The 19,565-nt window shown below is 41.9% G+C and overlaps 1 protein-coding gene across 1 annotated transcript in view; it reads left to right on the plus strand.

Moving 5' to 3' along the window:
- ZMAT4 (zinc finger matrin-type 4) overlaps positions 1-19,565 on the plus strand; it is a 383,151-nt gene that overhangs the window by 108,407 nt on the left and 255,179 nt on the right. Inside the window, exon 4 of the mRNA XM_040435654.1 lies at positions 16,797-16,956. Coding sequence (XP_040291588.1) covers positions 16,797-16,956 — 160 coding nt within the window. The remainder of the gene's footprint in view (positions 1-16,796; positions 16,957-19,565) is intronic.

The raw sequence follows: 19,565 nt of genomic DNA on the forward strand, positions 1-19,565 counted from the left end.
GTGGAGTGGGGTAGAAGAGGGCTTTATATTTTATTTCCTGGTGGTCTAGGGTAGAAATGGGGTTGTTAACTGGTGGTCTAAATTAGAAGAGGTATTATTATCATTTTATTCCCTGGTGGTTTAAGGTAAAAAGGTTTTTTTTATCTGGTGGTCTAAGGTTCAAGAGGTGTTAATATTGTATCCCATGGTGGCCTAGAGTAAAAATGGGGCTAAATGCCTGGTGATATGGTCATCTGTAAAAAAAAACATAAACCCTCCAATTGCTTCTCTCCTCTGACAGTGCAGCCTTCTTAACCCCCAACATCTTTATATGCTTAATTGCTGTGGCGAAATCGACCTCGCCACTGGGTTTTGGAGAGGACTGGCTGCTGGCCTCTTGCCCCAGGATTATGGGCCATATACTAACTTTTAAACCCCTGAACCGATTCAAGTGAATTTCGGATAGGTTTGTCCCCAAGTTATACTGTTTAAATTGATGTAAGTTATATGTATGGCCAATGTAAACTCACAAAGTTGTAACAATTTATAATAAGTGTAACTTGTCAGCTTGGGAGGAAAATGCTGGGTGTGTTTCTATTGTGCCATTGTCCCATTGTGTGTTTAAATGGTGATGTCTGTTCTGTTGTCCTCACATGTGTATTGGCGATCTCCCTTTGTCCTCAGAGATAATTGGATTGCTCCTCAGGTTGTCTCCGGGACAGAGAGGAGGAGACCATGAGGCATTGTGGGGATATGTTGTCCTATGTCACAGTCTTCTTTCTGGTCCTCTGGGGGCGTGAACGATTGGTTGCTGTTTTATCATTGTATGTGTTGTAAATTACTGATTGGTTGTATTTCAAACTCCTGTGGGCAGTACTATGTTTGTGGTTTATGAATAAAAGAGGCTGTACGTGAAGTACAGTCAGACCACTGCTTGACCCTCAACACGGAGCCTTGTCTCGTTATTGGGGGGATTCACTGTATGCTGTTAGAAGACGATTGCCAGAAGTGTAAGCTGATCCCTGTTCGTCTGCTAGCAGCTATTCGTGAGGTTCCAGTTTGGAGTGCTACTTTGTATCCAGTTCGGGAGGTTGGTGTCCTGCAGTAGCTGTGCCTGTCTCTCAGAAAGGGGCTTATCGCCTAAACGGATTTTAACCCCTTGTCTGCTGAAACGTAGTAGCCACGGTAATATTTTACAATCGATAACTGAGTATGCCATCTCTAGTTTCTAGGGGTATACACTAATGAAGCACCAATTCTTACATTTCCCATTTAAATATGAACAGAAGATAAAATGCTGCTTGATCTTTTTAATTAGCATTTATGAATTGAGGAAATACCAAGTGTCCAACCTGTAATATATTCCGCTATATAAAGTAACCACTTCTATTGCTTTCAAGTAAACGCCTCAGTGGAAATTGTATATCAAAGTGGAGCCACGCAACGTATCAAAGTGTGAACATTCCCTGTAGTGCTCAGGATTCCAGCTTTGATTTCTTTAAATTCTTGCAACGCATTTCAGATGAGAATTTTTAAAAGACTATAGCATGAGTCACATATATCAGGTAAGACAGCCACCAGGTAAAAGATTCCACTAGCATCTTAGGTGATTCTAACCATTTGTAGCCGCTGCCTCAATACATATTGCTGGGCGAAATTTTGAGTTTGATAATAAACTGAAAGCTAGACAACAGCACATTGCTATTTTTCAGATAATATTTCAGAATAAGCTGCTATATGTGTATACATAAGTGACAGCACTGTATCTGTCTAATATGTGGCTTGTACATATTGTCAGCACAGTAGGCAGGAAACACGCACACAATGAGCCCTGACTGGAACCCAACCCGCTTTCTCTGCTTACTTGCAGTTCAAGCCCTAAGCGGCAAGTCTGCAACTGGTCGATGTTCCCTGTTCTGCTAAGTGCAAGACAGACAGACAGACAGACACAGAGATGCAGCCACATAGAGAAAGGTCGTATGGAAATAGGTCAAAACCGGGAGGACAGTACAGTGCAAAATCAGAAGATGAAGGGTAGTCAAAATGGACAAGCCAGAGTCAGAACCAGACGGGTATCACGGTACAAAATAATAAGACAGAGGAAGGTAAGAGGCAAGATGAGGTCAATATGCTAAACAATCCAAAACACTCACAGACAGAACCAGGAGCACAGCAAGGGAGTAAACCTATAACTGGCAAGGGTGAATTGCCAGTAAGGGATTTAACGAGCACCGAGTCCCAGGATAAAACCTGATATGTTCATGACTCGGTGCTCCATTAGTCAGTAACAGCACACAGGAAAAGAACTGCTGAATAATCAAGCACTGCTAGTTTTCCTCCAGCACACACCCGCTTGTGGAGAGAAACAGAGCATTGCATCCTGTTGCTAGGGATGCTGTCGCGTCACCAGAGGGAGTGGCTTTGCAGGGGGTCTCTCTTGAGATCTTGCCGCTGGAGCCCAGACAGGTAAGTTAATTTTTAGCAGTTTTCTTCTTTGCATGCCTCATCTCTGATTCTCAGTTGCCTCTTAGCTGGCACATGGAGACTAGCTGTTATGATGTCTCTCATATGCAGCACATAAAGAAAGGACAACTCAGACACATCATATAGGACATTATAGAGAAGAACTGAGCAGTATAGATGTGAAAAAAGCACTTGGAGTGACACAACACTTACTATTAGCTGCTGAATGTGCAAAATTACATCTGTCTATCTCTCTGTCTGTTTGTTTCTCTGCACTTCCTCTCTTCTTCTCTCCTTCCCTCTCCATAGACTTCTATGGGATGATTTAATCTGATATCTCAGTAAGCATGCATTCCATCTTGGGTCTAACAAGACTGATTTCTCACAAGTTTTATAAAGAAATTTTGTTTGGAAAAGGAGGGGGGCTGATAACTGGAGAACAAGACATCCTTTTCTGATTAGTTATATTACAAAGTTTCTTTGGCTAGTTTCACCTTAGCGCTTAGAATCCGGGAAGCTGTTCCGGCATAAAACAGCCTACCAGATCTTTCTGCATTCTGACATTGCCGTAAACATAAACTTACCTGTCTGGCCCCATTAACTATAAAGATCTGGTTGCAACCTGGCAAATATACCGAGAATCGGCCAGACAAAAACCGCTGCGCCGGAACAGCCTGCCAGATACATAGCCCTAGTGTAAAACTATCCTTATACTTTCATGTACTATTGTAATTATACAAAGTTGTCTGAAAGTGCTGTGAACATTTAACTTAAATAAATGTAAGTCTATCTGTTGTATAAAGTCTGGATCCTACTCATAGTACTCCAAAGATTACCACTGTTAGGTTCACCAGGTCTGTCCATGGTTGGATTGGTCCATTGGAGGATTTTCTGGTTCTCTGGTGGGCTTCTGACCCAGAATAATTGAAGGGATCATGAAAGAGCTACCTGTGATCTCAGGCTTTGATACATTAATGGACCCTAGAGATCTAGAAGAAGACATCCCCACATAAAAGTGACTTTGAAGTCAATAACTTTTTTACGTTTTTCCATCCATGATATTCTGTTGGGTAAGGCCAAGGCTACAGATGGTATTTATGCACCTATGACGCCGCTATATGGCAAAGTGACTGCCTTATAGCATCATGCACATCTGTGAAAGTTGCAGAATGTAAAGTGATACATCTAGTTCTTGGGGATAAGGGAATAGGAGAAGGCCTTCGGTATTCTGGTGACAAATAAGCTAAGCAAATGTACAAAATGTCAAGCAGACACTGAAAAAAGCAAATACAATTTTAGTTTATTGTATATAATAAGAGAAATTAAAATTCGTAATCTCAACATAATATTGTCCCTCTATGAAATTCTTGTAAAATCACATACGGGATTCAGTTTTGGACTCCACATTGTAGGAATATAGAAGTGCGGAGAAGACTCAAAGGCAGGTGACTAGATTATTAAAAGGTGGAAAGTCTCTCTTACAATGAGAGGTGAAAATATACCTTATTACGGAGCTGTATTTGCCAAATTAAAAGGCTATGTACACCTTCCGGAACAATTTATTTTATGATTGCGTTATTTTATGATTGCGTCCCTTAAGGACTTAGGACGTACCGGTACGCCATGTTTGCCGAGACCTTAAGGACCCAAGGCGTACCGGTAAGTCCTAAGTTTAAAATTACATTGCGGCGGGGGTTAATCGGTGCAGGATGTCCGCTGAAATCATTCAGCGGGCATCCTGTCACAACGCCGGGGGGGTCATGTGACCCCCCGCATCGGCGGGCGGCGGTGCCATCGGGTCCCTATGCGGCTGTAGGGGAGACCCGATGGCATGGAAGGCAGCGCAATGCCTTCCTTAGGCATCTGCGCTGCCTTCCGGTGACGAGCCTGTGAGATCCAGCCCCCTGGATCTCACAGGCTGGAAGCTGTATGAGTAATACACACAGTATTACTCATACAGCCAATGCATTCCAATACAGAAGTATTGGAATGCATTGTAAAAGGGATTAGACCCCCAAAAGTTGAAGTCCCAAAGTGGGACAAAAAATAAAGTGAAAAAAAAGTTGAAAAAATAAAGTTTTCCCCCCAAAAAATAAAAAGTTTCAAGTAAAAATAAACAAAAACGTCATTTTCCCCAAATAAAGTAAAAAAAAATTGCTAAAAAATATGGAAAAAAAAAAAGTTTACATATTAGGTATCGCTGCGTCCGTATCGACCGGCTCTATAAACATATCACATGACCCAACCCCTCAGATGAACATCATAAAAAATAAAAACTGTGCTAAATAAAAAATGTTTTGTCACTTTACATCACAAAAAGTACAACAGCAAGCGATCAAAAAGGTGTTTGCCCACCACAATAGTACCAATCTAACCGACACCTCATCCCACAAAAAATGAGCCCCTACCTGAGACAATCGCCCAAAAAATAAAAAAACTATGGCTCAAAATATGGAGACACTAAAACATCATTTTTTTTGTTTTAAAAAAGCTGTTATTGTGTAAAACTTACATAAATAAAAAAAAGTATACATATTAGGTATCGCCGCGTCCGTATCGACCGGCTCTATAAAAATATCACATGACCTAACCCCTCAGATGAACACCGTAAAAAATAAAAAATAAAAACTGTGCTAAATAAACAGTTTTTTGTCACCTTACATCACAAAAAGTGTAATAGCAAGCGATCAAAAAGTTATATGCACCCCAAAATAGTGCCAATCAAACCGTCATCTCATCCCTCAAAAAATGAGACCCTACCTAAGATAATCGCCCAAAAACTGAAAAAATTATGGCTCTCAGACTATGGAGACACTAAAACATGATTTTTTTTGTTTAAAAAAAGAAATCATTGTGTAAAACTTACATAAATAAAAAAAAGTATACATATTAGGTATCGCCGCATCCGTGACAACCTGGTCTATAAAAATATCACATAATCTAACCTGTCAGATGAATGTTGTAAATAACAAAAAATAAAAACGGTGCCAAAACAGCTATTTCTTGTTACCTTGCCTCACAAAAAGTGTAATATAGAGCAACCAAAAATCATATGTACCCTAAACTAGTACCAACAATACTGCCACCCTATCCCGTAGTTTCTAAAATGGGGTCACTTTTTTGGAGTTTCTACTCTAGGGGTGCATCAAATGGGACATAGTTTAAAAAAAAACAGTCCAGCAAAATCTGCCTTCCAAAAACCGTATGGCATTCCTTTCCTTCTGCGCCCTGCCGTGTGCCCGTACAGCAGTTTACGACCACATATGGGGTGTTTCTGTAAACTACAGAATCAGGGCCATAAATATTGAGTTTTGTTTGGCTGTTAACCCTTGCTTTGTTACTGGGAAAAATGGATTAAAATGGAAAATTTGCCCAAAACATTTAAATTCTGAAATTTCATCTCCATTTGCCAATAACTCTTGTGGAACACCTAAAGGGTTAACTATGTTTGTAAAATCAGTTTTTAATACCTTGAGGGGTGTAGTTTCTTAGATGGGGTCACTTTTATGGAGTTTCTACTCTAGGGGTGCATCAGGGGGGCTTCAAATGGGACATGGTGTAAAAAAAACCAGTCCAGCAAAACCTGCCTTCCAAAAACCGTATGGCATTCCTTTCCTTCTGCGCCCTGCCGTGTGCCCGTACAGCAGTTTACGACCACATATGGGGTGTTTCTGTAAACTACAGAATCAGGGCCATAAATATTGAGTTTTGTTTGGCTGTTAACCCTTGCTTTGTAACTGGGAAAAATGGATTAAAATGGAAAATTTGCCCAAAACATTTAAATTCTGAAATTTCATCTCCATTTGCCAATAACTCTTGTGGAACACCTAAAGGGTTAACTATGTTTGTAAAATCAGTTTTTAATACCTTGAGGGGTGTAGTTTCTTAGATGGGGTCACTTTTATGGAGTTTCTACTCTAGGGGTGCATCAGGGGGGCTTCAAATGGGACATGGTGTCAAAAAAACCAGTCCAGCAAAACCTGCCTTCCAAAAACCGTATGGCATTCCTTTCCTTCTGCGCCCTGCCGTGTGCCCGTAAAGCGGTTTACGACCACATATGGGGTGTTTCTGTAAACTACAGAATCTGGGCCATAAATATTTAGTTTGCTTTGGCTGTTAACCCTTGCTTTGTAACTGGAATAAAATGATTAAAATGGAAAATCTGCCAAAAAAGTGACATTTTGAAATTGCATCTCTATTTTCCATTAATTCTTGTGGAACACATAAAGGGTTAACAAAGTTTGTAAAATCAGTTTTGAATACCTTGAGGGGTGTAGTATATAAAATGGGGTCATTTTTGGGTGGTTTCTATTATGTAAGCCTCGCAAAATGACTTCAGACCTGAACTGGTCCCTAAAAATTGTTTTTTTGTAAATTTCTGAAAAATTTCAAAATTTGCTTCTAAACTTCTAAGCCTTGTAACATCCCCAAAAAATAAAATATCATTCCCAAAATGATCCAAACATGAAGTAGACATATGGGGAATGTAAAGTAATAACAATTTTTTGAGGTATTACTATGTATTATAGAAGTAGAGAAATTGAAACTTGGAAATTTGCAATTTTTTATTTTTTTTTAGTAAATTTGGTATTTTTTTTTATAAATAAAAATGATTTTTTTTTAAATTCATTTTACCAGTGTCATGAAGTACGATATGTGACGAAAAAACAATTTCAGAATGGCCTGGATAAGTCAAAGCGTTTTAAAGTTATCAGAACTTAAAGTGACACTGGTCAGATTTGCAAAAAATGGCCAAGTCCTTAAGGTGAAATAGGGCTGTGTCCTTAAGGGGTTAAAGCAGTAGAGGTTGATGTATAGATCCAAATTCCAGCATTTTAGCCTTATTGTCTTATATGCAATGAGTTCGGCTCTGTAATACAAAATCTGCCCATTTGTGAAACATTCATCTATAATGCCATGTGGTCAAGGGTGTACATACCTTAGAGGCAGACCATGTGAATGCTATGGGGCCCTTGAAAACAGAAGACTTCTTTGACATTTATGCTTTTGATCTACTTTCACATCTTGTATATAATACAACTGTCTGCATCCGTTCAGAACGAATCCGGTTGTATTATATATACCAAACAAACAAGACAGATCCATCACTAAAACAATCGTAAGTCAATGGGTTTTGGATCCGTCTTCTTTTGTGTCTGAAAAAAAACGCCCACTAGTGACTTTGACACATTGTGAGTCATGATGAATCCATCTTGCTCCATATCCCATGACGCACTCAAAAACGCTGTTTGCAGCTCTTTTGTGTGCGTCATGGCAAACCAACGAGATGGAACGGAATGCATTCTGGTGACTCTGTTCTGTTTCGTTCATTGACAATGAATGGGGACAAAACTGAAGCATTTTCCTCCGCTTTTGAGATCCTATGACGGATCTCAATAGCGGAAAGGGAAAGCGCAGTTGTTAAAGTAGCGGCTCTGCAATACGAAATCTGCCCATTTGAGATACAGTACACTCACCTCTAATAGCAACCCATATAATGCCATGCAGTCTAGGCTGGACATACCATAGAGTCAGACCAGGCTATGGGGCCCTTGGTGAAAGAAGACTTCGTTGTCTCATTTCTGCACTTGATGTATAAGAAAGACAATTGTTTTTGTAGAATTTTCGATACTTTTTAATAATGAGTGAACCTTCTGGTTGCTTTACTTGACATTATCATCCCGTGTTCAGGTTCTATTGACACAATTCCTTCAGAAACTGTGACCTTTAATAAGCATTTACAAGAAAGACCATTGCAACCGTGTAATCACTTCTGGTTCTGGCCCGTTGACATATATAAGGATAGTCTGTTGTGTCATTTGGACGTGCACATTATCCCCCCCCCCCCCCTTCCACGATATAAATCACTAACACAGAAGAGCAACCAAGCCTTGATTAATGCGTGTGGCAGGTGAATAATGCAGATGATCCGGGACGCAGTAGATATAGAAGTCAGTGCATTCGCCGTGCTCATCCATTTCTTTCCGTTTTCTAGTTTTATAGCCCCGCCGTGAATTATGCTCGGGCTGGAGTAGTAATTAAGCAGAACAGTCATCAAAGACGTATTTTAATGTGATGCATGCCGGCGAAGTACTGATGCAAAATAGCTTTTTCTATTGACGTAATAAATGATTGAAACGTGGAATAAATTAAATCTTAATACATTTACGTTCGCTGAGATTCGAGACTTTCTCGCGCCTTGTGCCGGAGGAATAGAAGATATAAAAGAAAAGAAATGAAAGGCCTATGGTGGTGGTTTGAGCAGTGGGCTGGAAATGATGGACGGTTGATTGCTTTTGATGCAGAGTCTTTTAGAAGACGTGCAGAAAATTGAGGGGGATAGGGGTGACATAAAATAATCTAAAAAAGCATCCCGATATAATTATCAAAGAGATGCATGGACTAATTAACAGTGGCTTATCCTTGACTTCTATCTGATTCCATATTGCATTAATAATAGCAATTATTCACTTAAAGGGAAACTGTCAGTAGGTTATTCGCTGCTAAACCTCCAGCGCTTGCTTTCACTATATCTCTCTATCTTCCAAAAATGGTGTCCTGTCCAATTAGTTATATTAGTGGCTGCATTATTGAAAATAAGAGTGTATTCATCGCACCCCCTGCACGTAAATTACAGGAGTCATAAAGTACGCAAAGCTTCACTGTGCATGCGCCTGAACTGAAGACTACTGCGCATGTGCGGAATTTAAAACAGGCTTGAAATTATGCTTGGGATATGGCTAAAGTTTTTTTCCCCAAAAGTACAATATTGAGGACCCATCCACAGGACTGGCCATCAATATCAGATCCGACTCCTGTGATCGCCACTGATTAGCTTTTTGAAAGGGACACGGCGCGGCGGCTCGGAGGACCACTGTGGCCTCCTCACAGCATATCAAGCACAGCGCCATACATTGTATAGTGGCTGTGCTTGGTATCGCAGCCAAAGCGCATTCACTTGAATAGGACAGAGCTGCACATAGGCCATGTGGTCGATGAATGAGACCTAGGAAGAGGCTGCAGCGCTCTGCTGAGGTTACCATTCACTAGAGTGGGAGATGAACTGCAGTACCCAGCATGGCCACTGCACTTTGAACGGAGCTGTGCTGCCTGTTCCATTCAAAGTGCTAGTTCCAGAGTTCGAGGCAGCAGGGAACAGCTGATCAGTAGGGGTGCGCAGGGTGTCGGACCCCCACCAGTCGGATATTAATTACTAGGGTTGAAGAACTTGTGTTTTACAAGTTCGAGTTCGGGGTTAGGTTTTATTACAATTCCGTTATGGATTCCGTTACCACGGACCATAACGGAATTGAACGACCGAAGGCATAACGGGATGCCTTCAAGAGGCCTTCTGTCATAATAGAAGTCTATGGGCCGCATAACGGATCCGTCTGGTTTCTGTTATGCATTCCATCATAGAGTTCCGTTATGGCCCCTGGTAACGGAATCCATAACGGAATTGTAATAGAACCTGAACCCTAACCCCGAACTCGAACTTGTAAAACACAGGTTCGTTCATCCCTATTAAAGACCTATCATGAGTATAAGTCATCAATATCAGGAGCCTGGAAAACCCCTTTAAACACGCTTGCACGTTAGACATGGTGTTTGCTCTGCGGACCTCCCAAATTTTAAGGTCTGCCAAAGAGCGACACTTTTGGTTCATTGTGTGAAAGATCCATTTTTCACTCCATATTTATACACTTCAATAGTTTTCTTAGTACATTAAAAATGGCTAAAATCCAAATTGCATCAAATAATGAAATAATATACAAGGCGAGCTCTAATTTACAGATAGGAACCAGAGAAACACTTTCTGGATCAATATTGTAAATGTAACAATACAGGTCGAAAAGAGGGGCATTTAAGGAGCAAAAAGCGATACAGAGGGACGTACAGTAGGTAAAAAATAGGGACTGGCCCTCCAAAAGAGCGACACTTGGACGGTCTGCCGCCTGCCATGGAGCAGGAGGAGCTGAGCTAAATGATATATTGTTTTGTATATAAATTGTAAATGATTGATCTACATTTTTCCTCTTTCTATACTCAGGAGTCCAGTGGGTGGTCCTACTCAGTGATTGATAACCTCTTCTGTAGAAACATAACTGTCAATCACTGAGCAGGGCCGCCCACTGGACTCCTAAGCCTAGAAAGAGCAGAGATCGCGATTGACAATTTATACATGAAACTGTGTATCAATCAGCTCAGTTCCTCCTGCTCTATATCATGCTGTCCACAGATGCGACACGTGGCAGGCTCCCTTTAAGGCCTCCTTCACACGACCGTATGGCTTTTTCAGTATTTTGTGGTCCGCAAAAAACGGATCCGCCAAAAATACGGATGACATCCGTGTGCATTCCGTTTTTTGCGGAACGGAACAGCTGGCCCCTAATAGAACAGTCCTATCCTTGTCCATTATGCGGACAATAATAGGACATGTTCTATCTTTGAACGGAACGGAAATACAGAAACGGAAGGCATACGGAATAGCTTCAGTTTTTTTTTGTGGATCCATTGAAATGAATGGTTCCGTATACGGAGCGCAAAAAACGGAACTTAAACGGAAAAAGGAGGAGGCCTAAATCTCAGACTGCCGGACAGTTAGACTCCCATTGTCTTTGCTCCTTTCCTATTGTTTTCCTATCGATTCCTCCCTCTCTTTCAGCTGTTTGCGTTACGTTTTCTGGCCTTCTGTTATCTTGTAGCAGTCCTGAAGTGACGGCATTGTTCTCGTACAGGTCGGAGTACATTCCCGTCCATTGGATGCTGCACCCATGCGTTTCCCTTTATTACGGCACTGACTCGTTTATCACGGAGAAATGATTCCCCTGTTAATTGTGAATTATTCATTAGATGATTGGGATCAATTGAGCTGGCAGGTTTAGAGCTTCGCGTAAGTACTTTATGCCTTTCCCTGGTAAATTATGTCAACGTTTTTATGCCAACATTTTGTCACAATGAATATTTTCGGTGTCAGCCTTGGTGGTAATCCCTTTTTTTTTTTGCTAATTGCGGGCACCAGGTGGAACGTTTCCTCGTCCCTGGTAGATATACACTGCCGGTAGCAATTTCCAGCAGCTTCTAGTGGAAAACAAATTCTCGTTGTTGGTGAACTTGGATTCCGATCGACTTGTAAACCAGGAGCTGATTTATAGTTTCACGTCTACAGGCAGCAGAACTGTAAATCTCCAGCTGACAGTGAGGTTGACTCTGACGGGCTGTAATTGGGATGTGCCTACCAGGGCAGTTGACATCCCTCTCCTTGACTTACCGCAACCCCTTGCACAGCGTCATCCAAGCTCTGCTACATCTCAAAGGGACAGAAGGTTCTGCGGTTCCTGATCATTTGTGAAGCAGATTGTTGTCTGCTATTTTATGATGTGACCCAAACTTCTTTGTGACTTCTGCTTGGCCTGACCTGTATGCACAGGATAGGGGATAAGGTATCTGATCGGTGAGGGTTCAACCCGACCCTCCCATGTGAATGGAGCAGCAGTTTAAAGAGGTTTTTCTGAAATTTTTATACCGATGATCTATCCTCTAGATAGGTCATCAGTATCTAATCGGTGGGGGTCTGACACCCGGGACCCCCCGCCGATCAGCTGCTTGTATTAGCGCCACAGCCTTCTCTCAGCTCGCCAAGCACAGCACCATACATTTTACAGCAGTTGTGCTTGGTAGTCCCATAGACTGGGGATATGGGACTCCTGTCATTGCGATCGGTGGTGGTCCCAGCGTTCAGACCCAACTGGTCATACTCCTCCTCTATCCCGTGGACCTTGGATTTGTATGACCCTGCTTCTATTTATCAATTGTGTTACTTGGCTACGAAAATACCACCTACAAGCTGTCGGCAGTTGCTATTGAAGACATCGTCGGGGATGTGACCCAGGAATTTCCAGCACAAGATACACATGTAAAACACTGAGAGGGTAATATGTTAAAGGGGTTGTCCGGGCTTTTTAATGTTGATGAGCTGTCTTCAGGATAGCTTATCAATATCAGACCGCCGCGCCCGCCAGTCAGCTGTACGGGGAGACGGCGCGCGCCGTGCACATGTGCCTTCTCCCTTCTCTCTTCCTGTCGGCTGCTGTATGCCGGGGCAGGGAGAGAGAAGGGAGATGGCACATGTGCACGGCGCGCGCCGTCTCCTCATGCAGCAGATCAGGCAGGGCCGGGTGTTGGACCCCCTCCAATCTGATATTGATGACCTATCCTGAGGATAGGTCATCAATATTAAAAAGCCTGGACAACCCCTTTAACATGTGACTTTTTGCTCTCATTCTTTTAGAGTGTTCGTCATGGGTTGCGTTATTTTTTGCAACAAATTTTATTTTTGCAACAAAATGTTGCACGCTATTTGTTACATTTGTTGCACAGAATTCCTATGGATTTTTTAGTCTAAAGTCTAACCTAGTTTATTCTAGAAGTCTGTATGCCAACAGGGGACTGGAGTAAACTTGCAACTTTTTGGGGGTAAAAAGTCAAAATAATAAATCTAGCTAAAAAATGTAGCCCGATCCAGAAAACATCTATCTGACCCATAGTAACTGCAATTTGCTGGGCATTGCACAAACCCCTCTAAAAATGGCACAAATACATCATAAATTTGGCGCAAATGCCTACTATGATTTTCAGGCATAGCGCACTTGGTACATTAATCTGGAGTTTAAATTTGTCACCAGAGTGAACTCATCTGGAAGTCGCGATTGCCACAGCAAAACAACATGGTCAATACGTATTGCCTGGGGAGTTGTGAAAGTAGAGTCAGAACTGAGGTTTACTCTCACTCATGACTGTTGGGGTGCAAAGAAGAGCTGGCCACCAGGGACCAGCGCTTGGCAGCTGAAGACATCTGTGTTGGTCCCATGTTCATATGTGCCCGCATTGCTGAGAAAAATGATGTTTTAATATATGCAAATGAGCCTCTAGGAGCAACGGGGGAGTTGCCATTAATCTTAGAGGCTCGGCTCTCTCTTCAACTACTGTGCCCTCTGCACTTTGATTGACAGGTCCAGATGTGATCACATTTACACTGAATCTTGGAGATATTCAGTAGAGAGAGTCAAGGGCACTTAATATGAAGGAGCTGCCTCCTGGGCACCTGCGGTTCCATTCCAGGGGTGATTAAAAGATATACTTCAGTTCTTATACACTGCTCACCACCTCACCTGTATAGCGCTGTCAGCAGTTTTGAGGGGTCAAAACCACTGACAGACTCCCTTTAAAGAAATATTCTAAAGAATTCTCCTACATAAGAAAGAGGCAAATGAATGGATCTTCCACTCAAGTAAGGTATATATCCGTGTTTTGAACAAACCTACTGGATGCCACATAACCCCATAGAGGCAGATCATGGCACAGCTTTGGGGTCTGTGTTGAAAGGGGACTGGCACTAATCTGCTTCCACTGCCTCCCTTTATGAGGAAATTTTGTTTGACTGCAGCTGCCACTAGGGGGAGCTCACTGCATACAGATTTATACACCTTACAATGCATTAAACCCCTTTTTTGGGGGGCGTTTTCCTTTGACCCTGTCATTTCGTTGTACACCCCTCCCAGCATAAATGCCCCAGTAAAGAGCCCCAGTAATATACAAACCGGATTCCAAAAAAGTTGGGACACTATACAAATCATGAATAAAAACTGAATGCAATGATGTGGAGGTGCCAACTTCTAATATTTTATTCAGAATAGAACATAAATCACGGAACAAAAGTTTAAACTGAGAAAATGTACCATTTTAAGGGGAAAATATGTTGAATCAGAATTTTATGGTGTCAACAAATCCCCAAGAAGTTGGGACAAGGCCATTTTCACCACTGTGTGGCATCTCCCCTTCTTCTTACAACACTCAACAGACGTCTGGGGACTGAGGAGACCAGTTTCTCAAGTTTAGAAATAGGAATGCTCTCCCATTCTTGTCTAATACAGGCCTCTAACTGTTCAATCGTCTTGGGCCTTCTTTGTTGTACCTTCCTCTTTAGGATGCGCCAAATGTTCTTTATAGGTGAAAGATCTGGACTGCAGACTGGCCATTTCAGTACTCGGATCCTTCTCCTACGCAGCCATGATGTTGTGATTGATGCAGAATGTGGTCTGGCATTATCTTGTTGAAAAGTGCAGGGTCTTCCCTGAAAGAGATGACGTCTGGATGGGAGCATATGTTGTTCTAGAACCTGAATATATTTTTCTGCATTGATGGTGCCTTTCCAGACATGCAAGCTGCCCATGCCACACGCACTCATGCAACCCCATACCATCAGAGATGCAGGCTTCTGAACTGAGCGTTGATAACAACTTGGGTTGTCCTTGTCCTCTTTGGTCCGGATGACATGGCGTCCCAGATTTCCAAAAAGAACTTTGAATCGTGACTTGTCTGACCACAGAAGAGTCTTCCATTTTGCCACACTCCATTTTAAATGATCCCTGGCCCAGTGAAAACGCCCGAGCTTGTGGATCTTGCTTAGAAATGGCTTCTTCTTTGCACTGTAGAGTTTCAGCTGGCAACGGCGGATGGCACGGTGGATTGTGTTCACTGACAATGGTTTCTGGAAGTATTCCTGAGCCCATTCTGTGATTTCCTTTACAGTAGCATTCCTGTTTGTGGTGCAGTGTCGTTTAAGGGCCCGGAGATCACGGGCATCCAGTATGGTTTTACGGCCTTGACCCTTACGCACAGAGATTGTTCCAGATTCTCTGAATCTTCAGATGATGTTATGCACAGTTGATGATGATAGATGCAAAGTCTTTGCAATTTTTCGCTGGGTAACACCTTTCTGATATTGCTCCACTATCTTTCTGCGCAACATTGTGGGAATTGGTGATCCTCTACCCATCTTGGCTTCTGAGAGGCACTGCCACTCTGAGAAGCTCTTTTTATACCCAATCATGTTGCCAATTGACCTAATTAGTGTTAATTGGTCTTCCAGCTCTTCGTTATTCTCAAATTTACTTTTTCCAGCCTTATTGCTACTTGTCCCAACTTTTTTGGGATTTGTTGACACCGTGAAGTTTTGAATCAACGTATTTTTCCTTTAAAATGATACATTTACTCGGATTAAACGTTTGATCTGTCATCTACGTTCTATTACAAATAAAATATTGACATTTGCCATCTCCACATCATTGCATTCAGTTTTTATTCACAATTTGTTTAGTGTCCCAACTTTTTTGGAATCCGGTTTGTATACAGTACAGACCAAAAGTTTGGACACACCTTCTCATTCAAAGAGTTTTCTTTATTTTCATGACTATGAAAATTGTAGATTCACACTGAAGGCATCAAAACTATGAATTAACACATGTGGAATTATATACATAATAAACAAGTGTGAAACAACTGAAAATATGTCATATTCTAGGTTCTTCAAAGTAGCCACCTTTTGCTTTGATTACTGCTTTGCACACTCTTGGCATTCTCTTGATGAGCTTCAAGAGGTAGTCCCCTGAAATGGTCTTCACTTCACAGGTGTGCCCTGTCAGGTTTAATAAGTGGGATTTCTTGCCTTATAAATGGGGTTGGGACCATCAGTTGCGTTGAGGAGAAGTCAGGTGGATACACAGCTGATAGTCCTACTGAATAGACTGTTAGAATTTGTATTATGGCAAGAAAAAAGCAGCTAAGTAAAGAAAAACGAGTGGCCATCATTACTTTAAGAAATGAAGGTAAGTCAGTCAGCCGAAAAATTGTGAAAACTTAGAAAGTAAGGTCTATTTGACCATGAAGGAGAGTGATGGGGTGCTGCGCCAGATGACCTGCCCTCCACAGTCACCGGACCTGAACCCAATCGAGATGGTTTGGGGTGAGCTGGACCGCAGAGTGAAGGCAAAAGGGCTAACAAGTGCTAAGCATCTCTGGGAACTCCTTCAAGACTGTTGGAAGACCATTTCAGGGGACTACCTCTTGAAGCTCATCAAGAGAATGCCAAGAGTGTGCAAAGCAGTAATCAAAGCAAAAGGTGGCTACTTTGAAGAACCTAGAATATGACATATTTTCAGTTGTTTCACACTTGTTTGTTATGTATATAATTCCACATGTGTTAATTCATAGTTTTGATGCCTTCATAGTCATGAAAATAAAGAAAACTCTTTGAATGAGAAAGTGTGTCCAAACTTTTGGTCTGTACTGTATATAGGTACATTCATTTGAAAAATCAATCAATGTCTTCCTTCTTCTCTGGCACTGACTACATTCAAGGGCTGAAATAAATAATTCTTCCATTGCAGGTATCATGCTGTGTGAATGTTCATCATATCGAGGTCACGCTAATTATGTTTCATTTGCCTGTAATTAATATTGTATAACATACTGTAATGACAGAATTTTTTATTTTTTTTGTATGGTTTAAACAGGAAAGTGATGAGACAGAAGTGGACAAAAATAAATGCTGCACCCTCTGCAATATGTTCTTCACATCCGCAATTGTAGCCGAATCCCACTATCAGGGCAAGACTCATGCAAAAAGGGTTAAACTGGTGCTCGGAGAATCAGTGGACATTCCTGTCCGAGCAGGTAAGAGAAAGGGAACAGCAATAATGCAAAATACATGTCATCCGCTCATTTTAGTATATGAACTGTAAATGGATATCAATATAATATTCTAAATATAGAAAGGAGTAAACTCACATCATCAAAAACTGTCTGTTAGTCCGGCACTTGTCCGCTACGGTGTGCAGAATGTAAAATTGATTTTGTGAATTCGTCTGGCTGCACTTCCCCACACAGCCAGGTGACTGGGGTGGCACTGTCCCCGCAGAGCTGGTTTGTTCTCAGCATCAGTGGGGGTCTCATAAATCATAAAGTGATACTATCCTATACCATCACTTTATAACATGTGAATACCCTTTGACTAAATAGAGGATTATGTTGCATATGGCCCTAAGCAGGGATGTAACTACCATAGCGGCAGACCATACGACTGCTATGGGGCCCAGGGCAAGAGGGGGCCCAGTCTTAGTTGGGATCATCTCCTCTTCTACTGGAGGTGAAAACTTGGTCAGGACTCTACCCTCTAAAGCAACTTTTAGCAAATGATGCAGTGGAAAAAATGGCCCAAAGGGTTTAGGTTGAAACCCCTCTGTCCTGTGTGGGGGGCCTGGTTTGATCCTTGCTATGGGGCCCTTACTTCTCTATGTACGCCACTGGCCCTAAGACCCATTAGATCACCTTGCTGTATCTGCTCCCCCACAAGGTAGTCCAGTAATCGGAAATTTCTGACGAACCAGCAGTGGCGAATGCTAGATTATCAACTCTTTACGGAAGTGGATACATTGTATACAATGTACAGTTGCAAGAAAAAGTATGTGAACCCTTTGGAATGATATGGATCTCTGCACAAATTGGTCATAAAATGTGATCTGATCTTCATCTAAGTCACAACAATAGACAATCACAGTCTGCTTAAACTAATAACACACAAAGAATTAAATGTTACCATGTTTTTATTGAACACCATGTAAACATTCACAGTGCAGGTGGAAAAAGTATGTGAACCCTTGGATTTAATAACTGGTTGAACCTCCTTTGGCAGCAATAACTTCAACCAAACGTTTCCTGTAGTTGCAGATCAGACGTGCACAACGGTCAGGAGTAATTCTTGACCATTCCTCTTTACAGAACTGTTTCAGTTCAGCAATATTCTTGGGATGTCTGGTGTGAATCGCTTTCTTGAGGTCATGCCACAGCATCTCAATCGGGTTGAGGTCAGGACTCTGACTGGGCCACTCCAGAAGGCGTATTTTCTTCTGTTTAAGCCATTCAGGCCCTGACGCAGCAAAGCAGCCCCAAACCATGATGCCCCCACCACCATACTTCACAGTTGGGATGAGGTTTTGATGTTGGTGTGCTGTGCCTCTTTTTCTCCACACATAGTGTTGTGTGTTTCTTCCAAACAACTCAACTTTGGTTTCATCTGTCCACAGAATATTTTGCCAGTACTGCTGTGGAACATCCAGGTGCTCTTGTGCAAACTGTAAACGTGCAGCAATGTTTTTTTTGGACAGCAGTGGCTTCCTCTGTGGTATCCTCCCATGAAATCCATTCTTGTTTAGTGTTTTACGTATCGTAGATTCGCTAACAGGGATGTTAGCATATGTCAGAGACTTTTGTAAGTCTTTAGCTGACACTCTAGGATTCTTCTTCACCTCATTGAGCAGTCTGCGCTGTGCTCTTGCAGTCATCTTTACAGGACGGCCACTCCTAGGGAGAGTAGCAGCAGTGCTGAACTTTCTCCATTTATAGACAACTTGTCTTACCGTGGACTGATGGACAGCAAGGCTTTTGGAGATAATTTTATAACCCTTTCCAGCTTTATGCAAGTCAACAATTCTTAATCGTAGGTCTTCTGAGAGCTCTTTTGTGCGAGGCATCATTCACATCAGGCAATGCTTCTTGTGAAAAGCAAACCCAGAACTGGTGTGTGTTTTTTATAGGGCAGGGCAGCTGTAACCAACACCTCCAATCTCATCTCATTGATTGGACCCCAGTTGGCTGACACCTCACTCCAATTAGCTCTTGGAGATGTCATTAGTCTAGGGGTTCACATACTTTTTCCACCTGCACTGTGAATGTTTACATGGTGTGTTCAATTAAAACAAGGTAACATTTAATTCTTTGTGTGTTATTAGTTTAAGCAGACTGTGATTGTCTATTGTTGTGACTTAGATGAAGATCAGATCACATTTTATGACCAATTTGTATTTGTATCTATTTTTGCTGTTGCACTTCCAGCGCACTTCCATATTACTTTATTCCCTGTAATGTAAAATTGTCCTTGCGTTTTGGTATTCCACCCCACGTCTCTACCTCTGGAGGATAGGACAGAAAGGTAAAGATTACTTGTTCACGTTTGGCAGGGAGAACTGTGCAGATTTGTCTCCGGGCCTTAACATTAACAGGACTGCTATTGCAAGAAAGCCAAGATTGCACATGACTCTTGATTGCCGAAAGCTATCCTGCCTGCTGAGATGAAAGATGCGCCCGCTTGCCAAGTAGGGCATTTGGCCTGGACGCTGTATAATTCTGTGGATACCTGGTACTAAATCAAGCTGCTTATCAATACTAATTTCAGATGGAGGCAACAAGAGTTCAGGGCAGCGTTGGCCTTATCGACGTAGCATAAA

This window comes from Bufo bufo, chromosome 6 (genome assembly GCF_905171765.1).
Source record: "Bufo bufo chromosome 6, aBufBuf1.1, whole genome shotgun sequence".
In the NCBI taxonomy this organism is placed as follows: domain Eukaryota; kingdom Metazoa; phylum Chordata; class Amphibia; order Anura; family Bufonidae; genus Bufo; species Bufo bufo.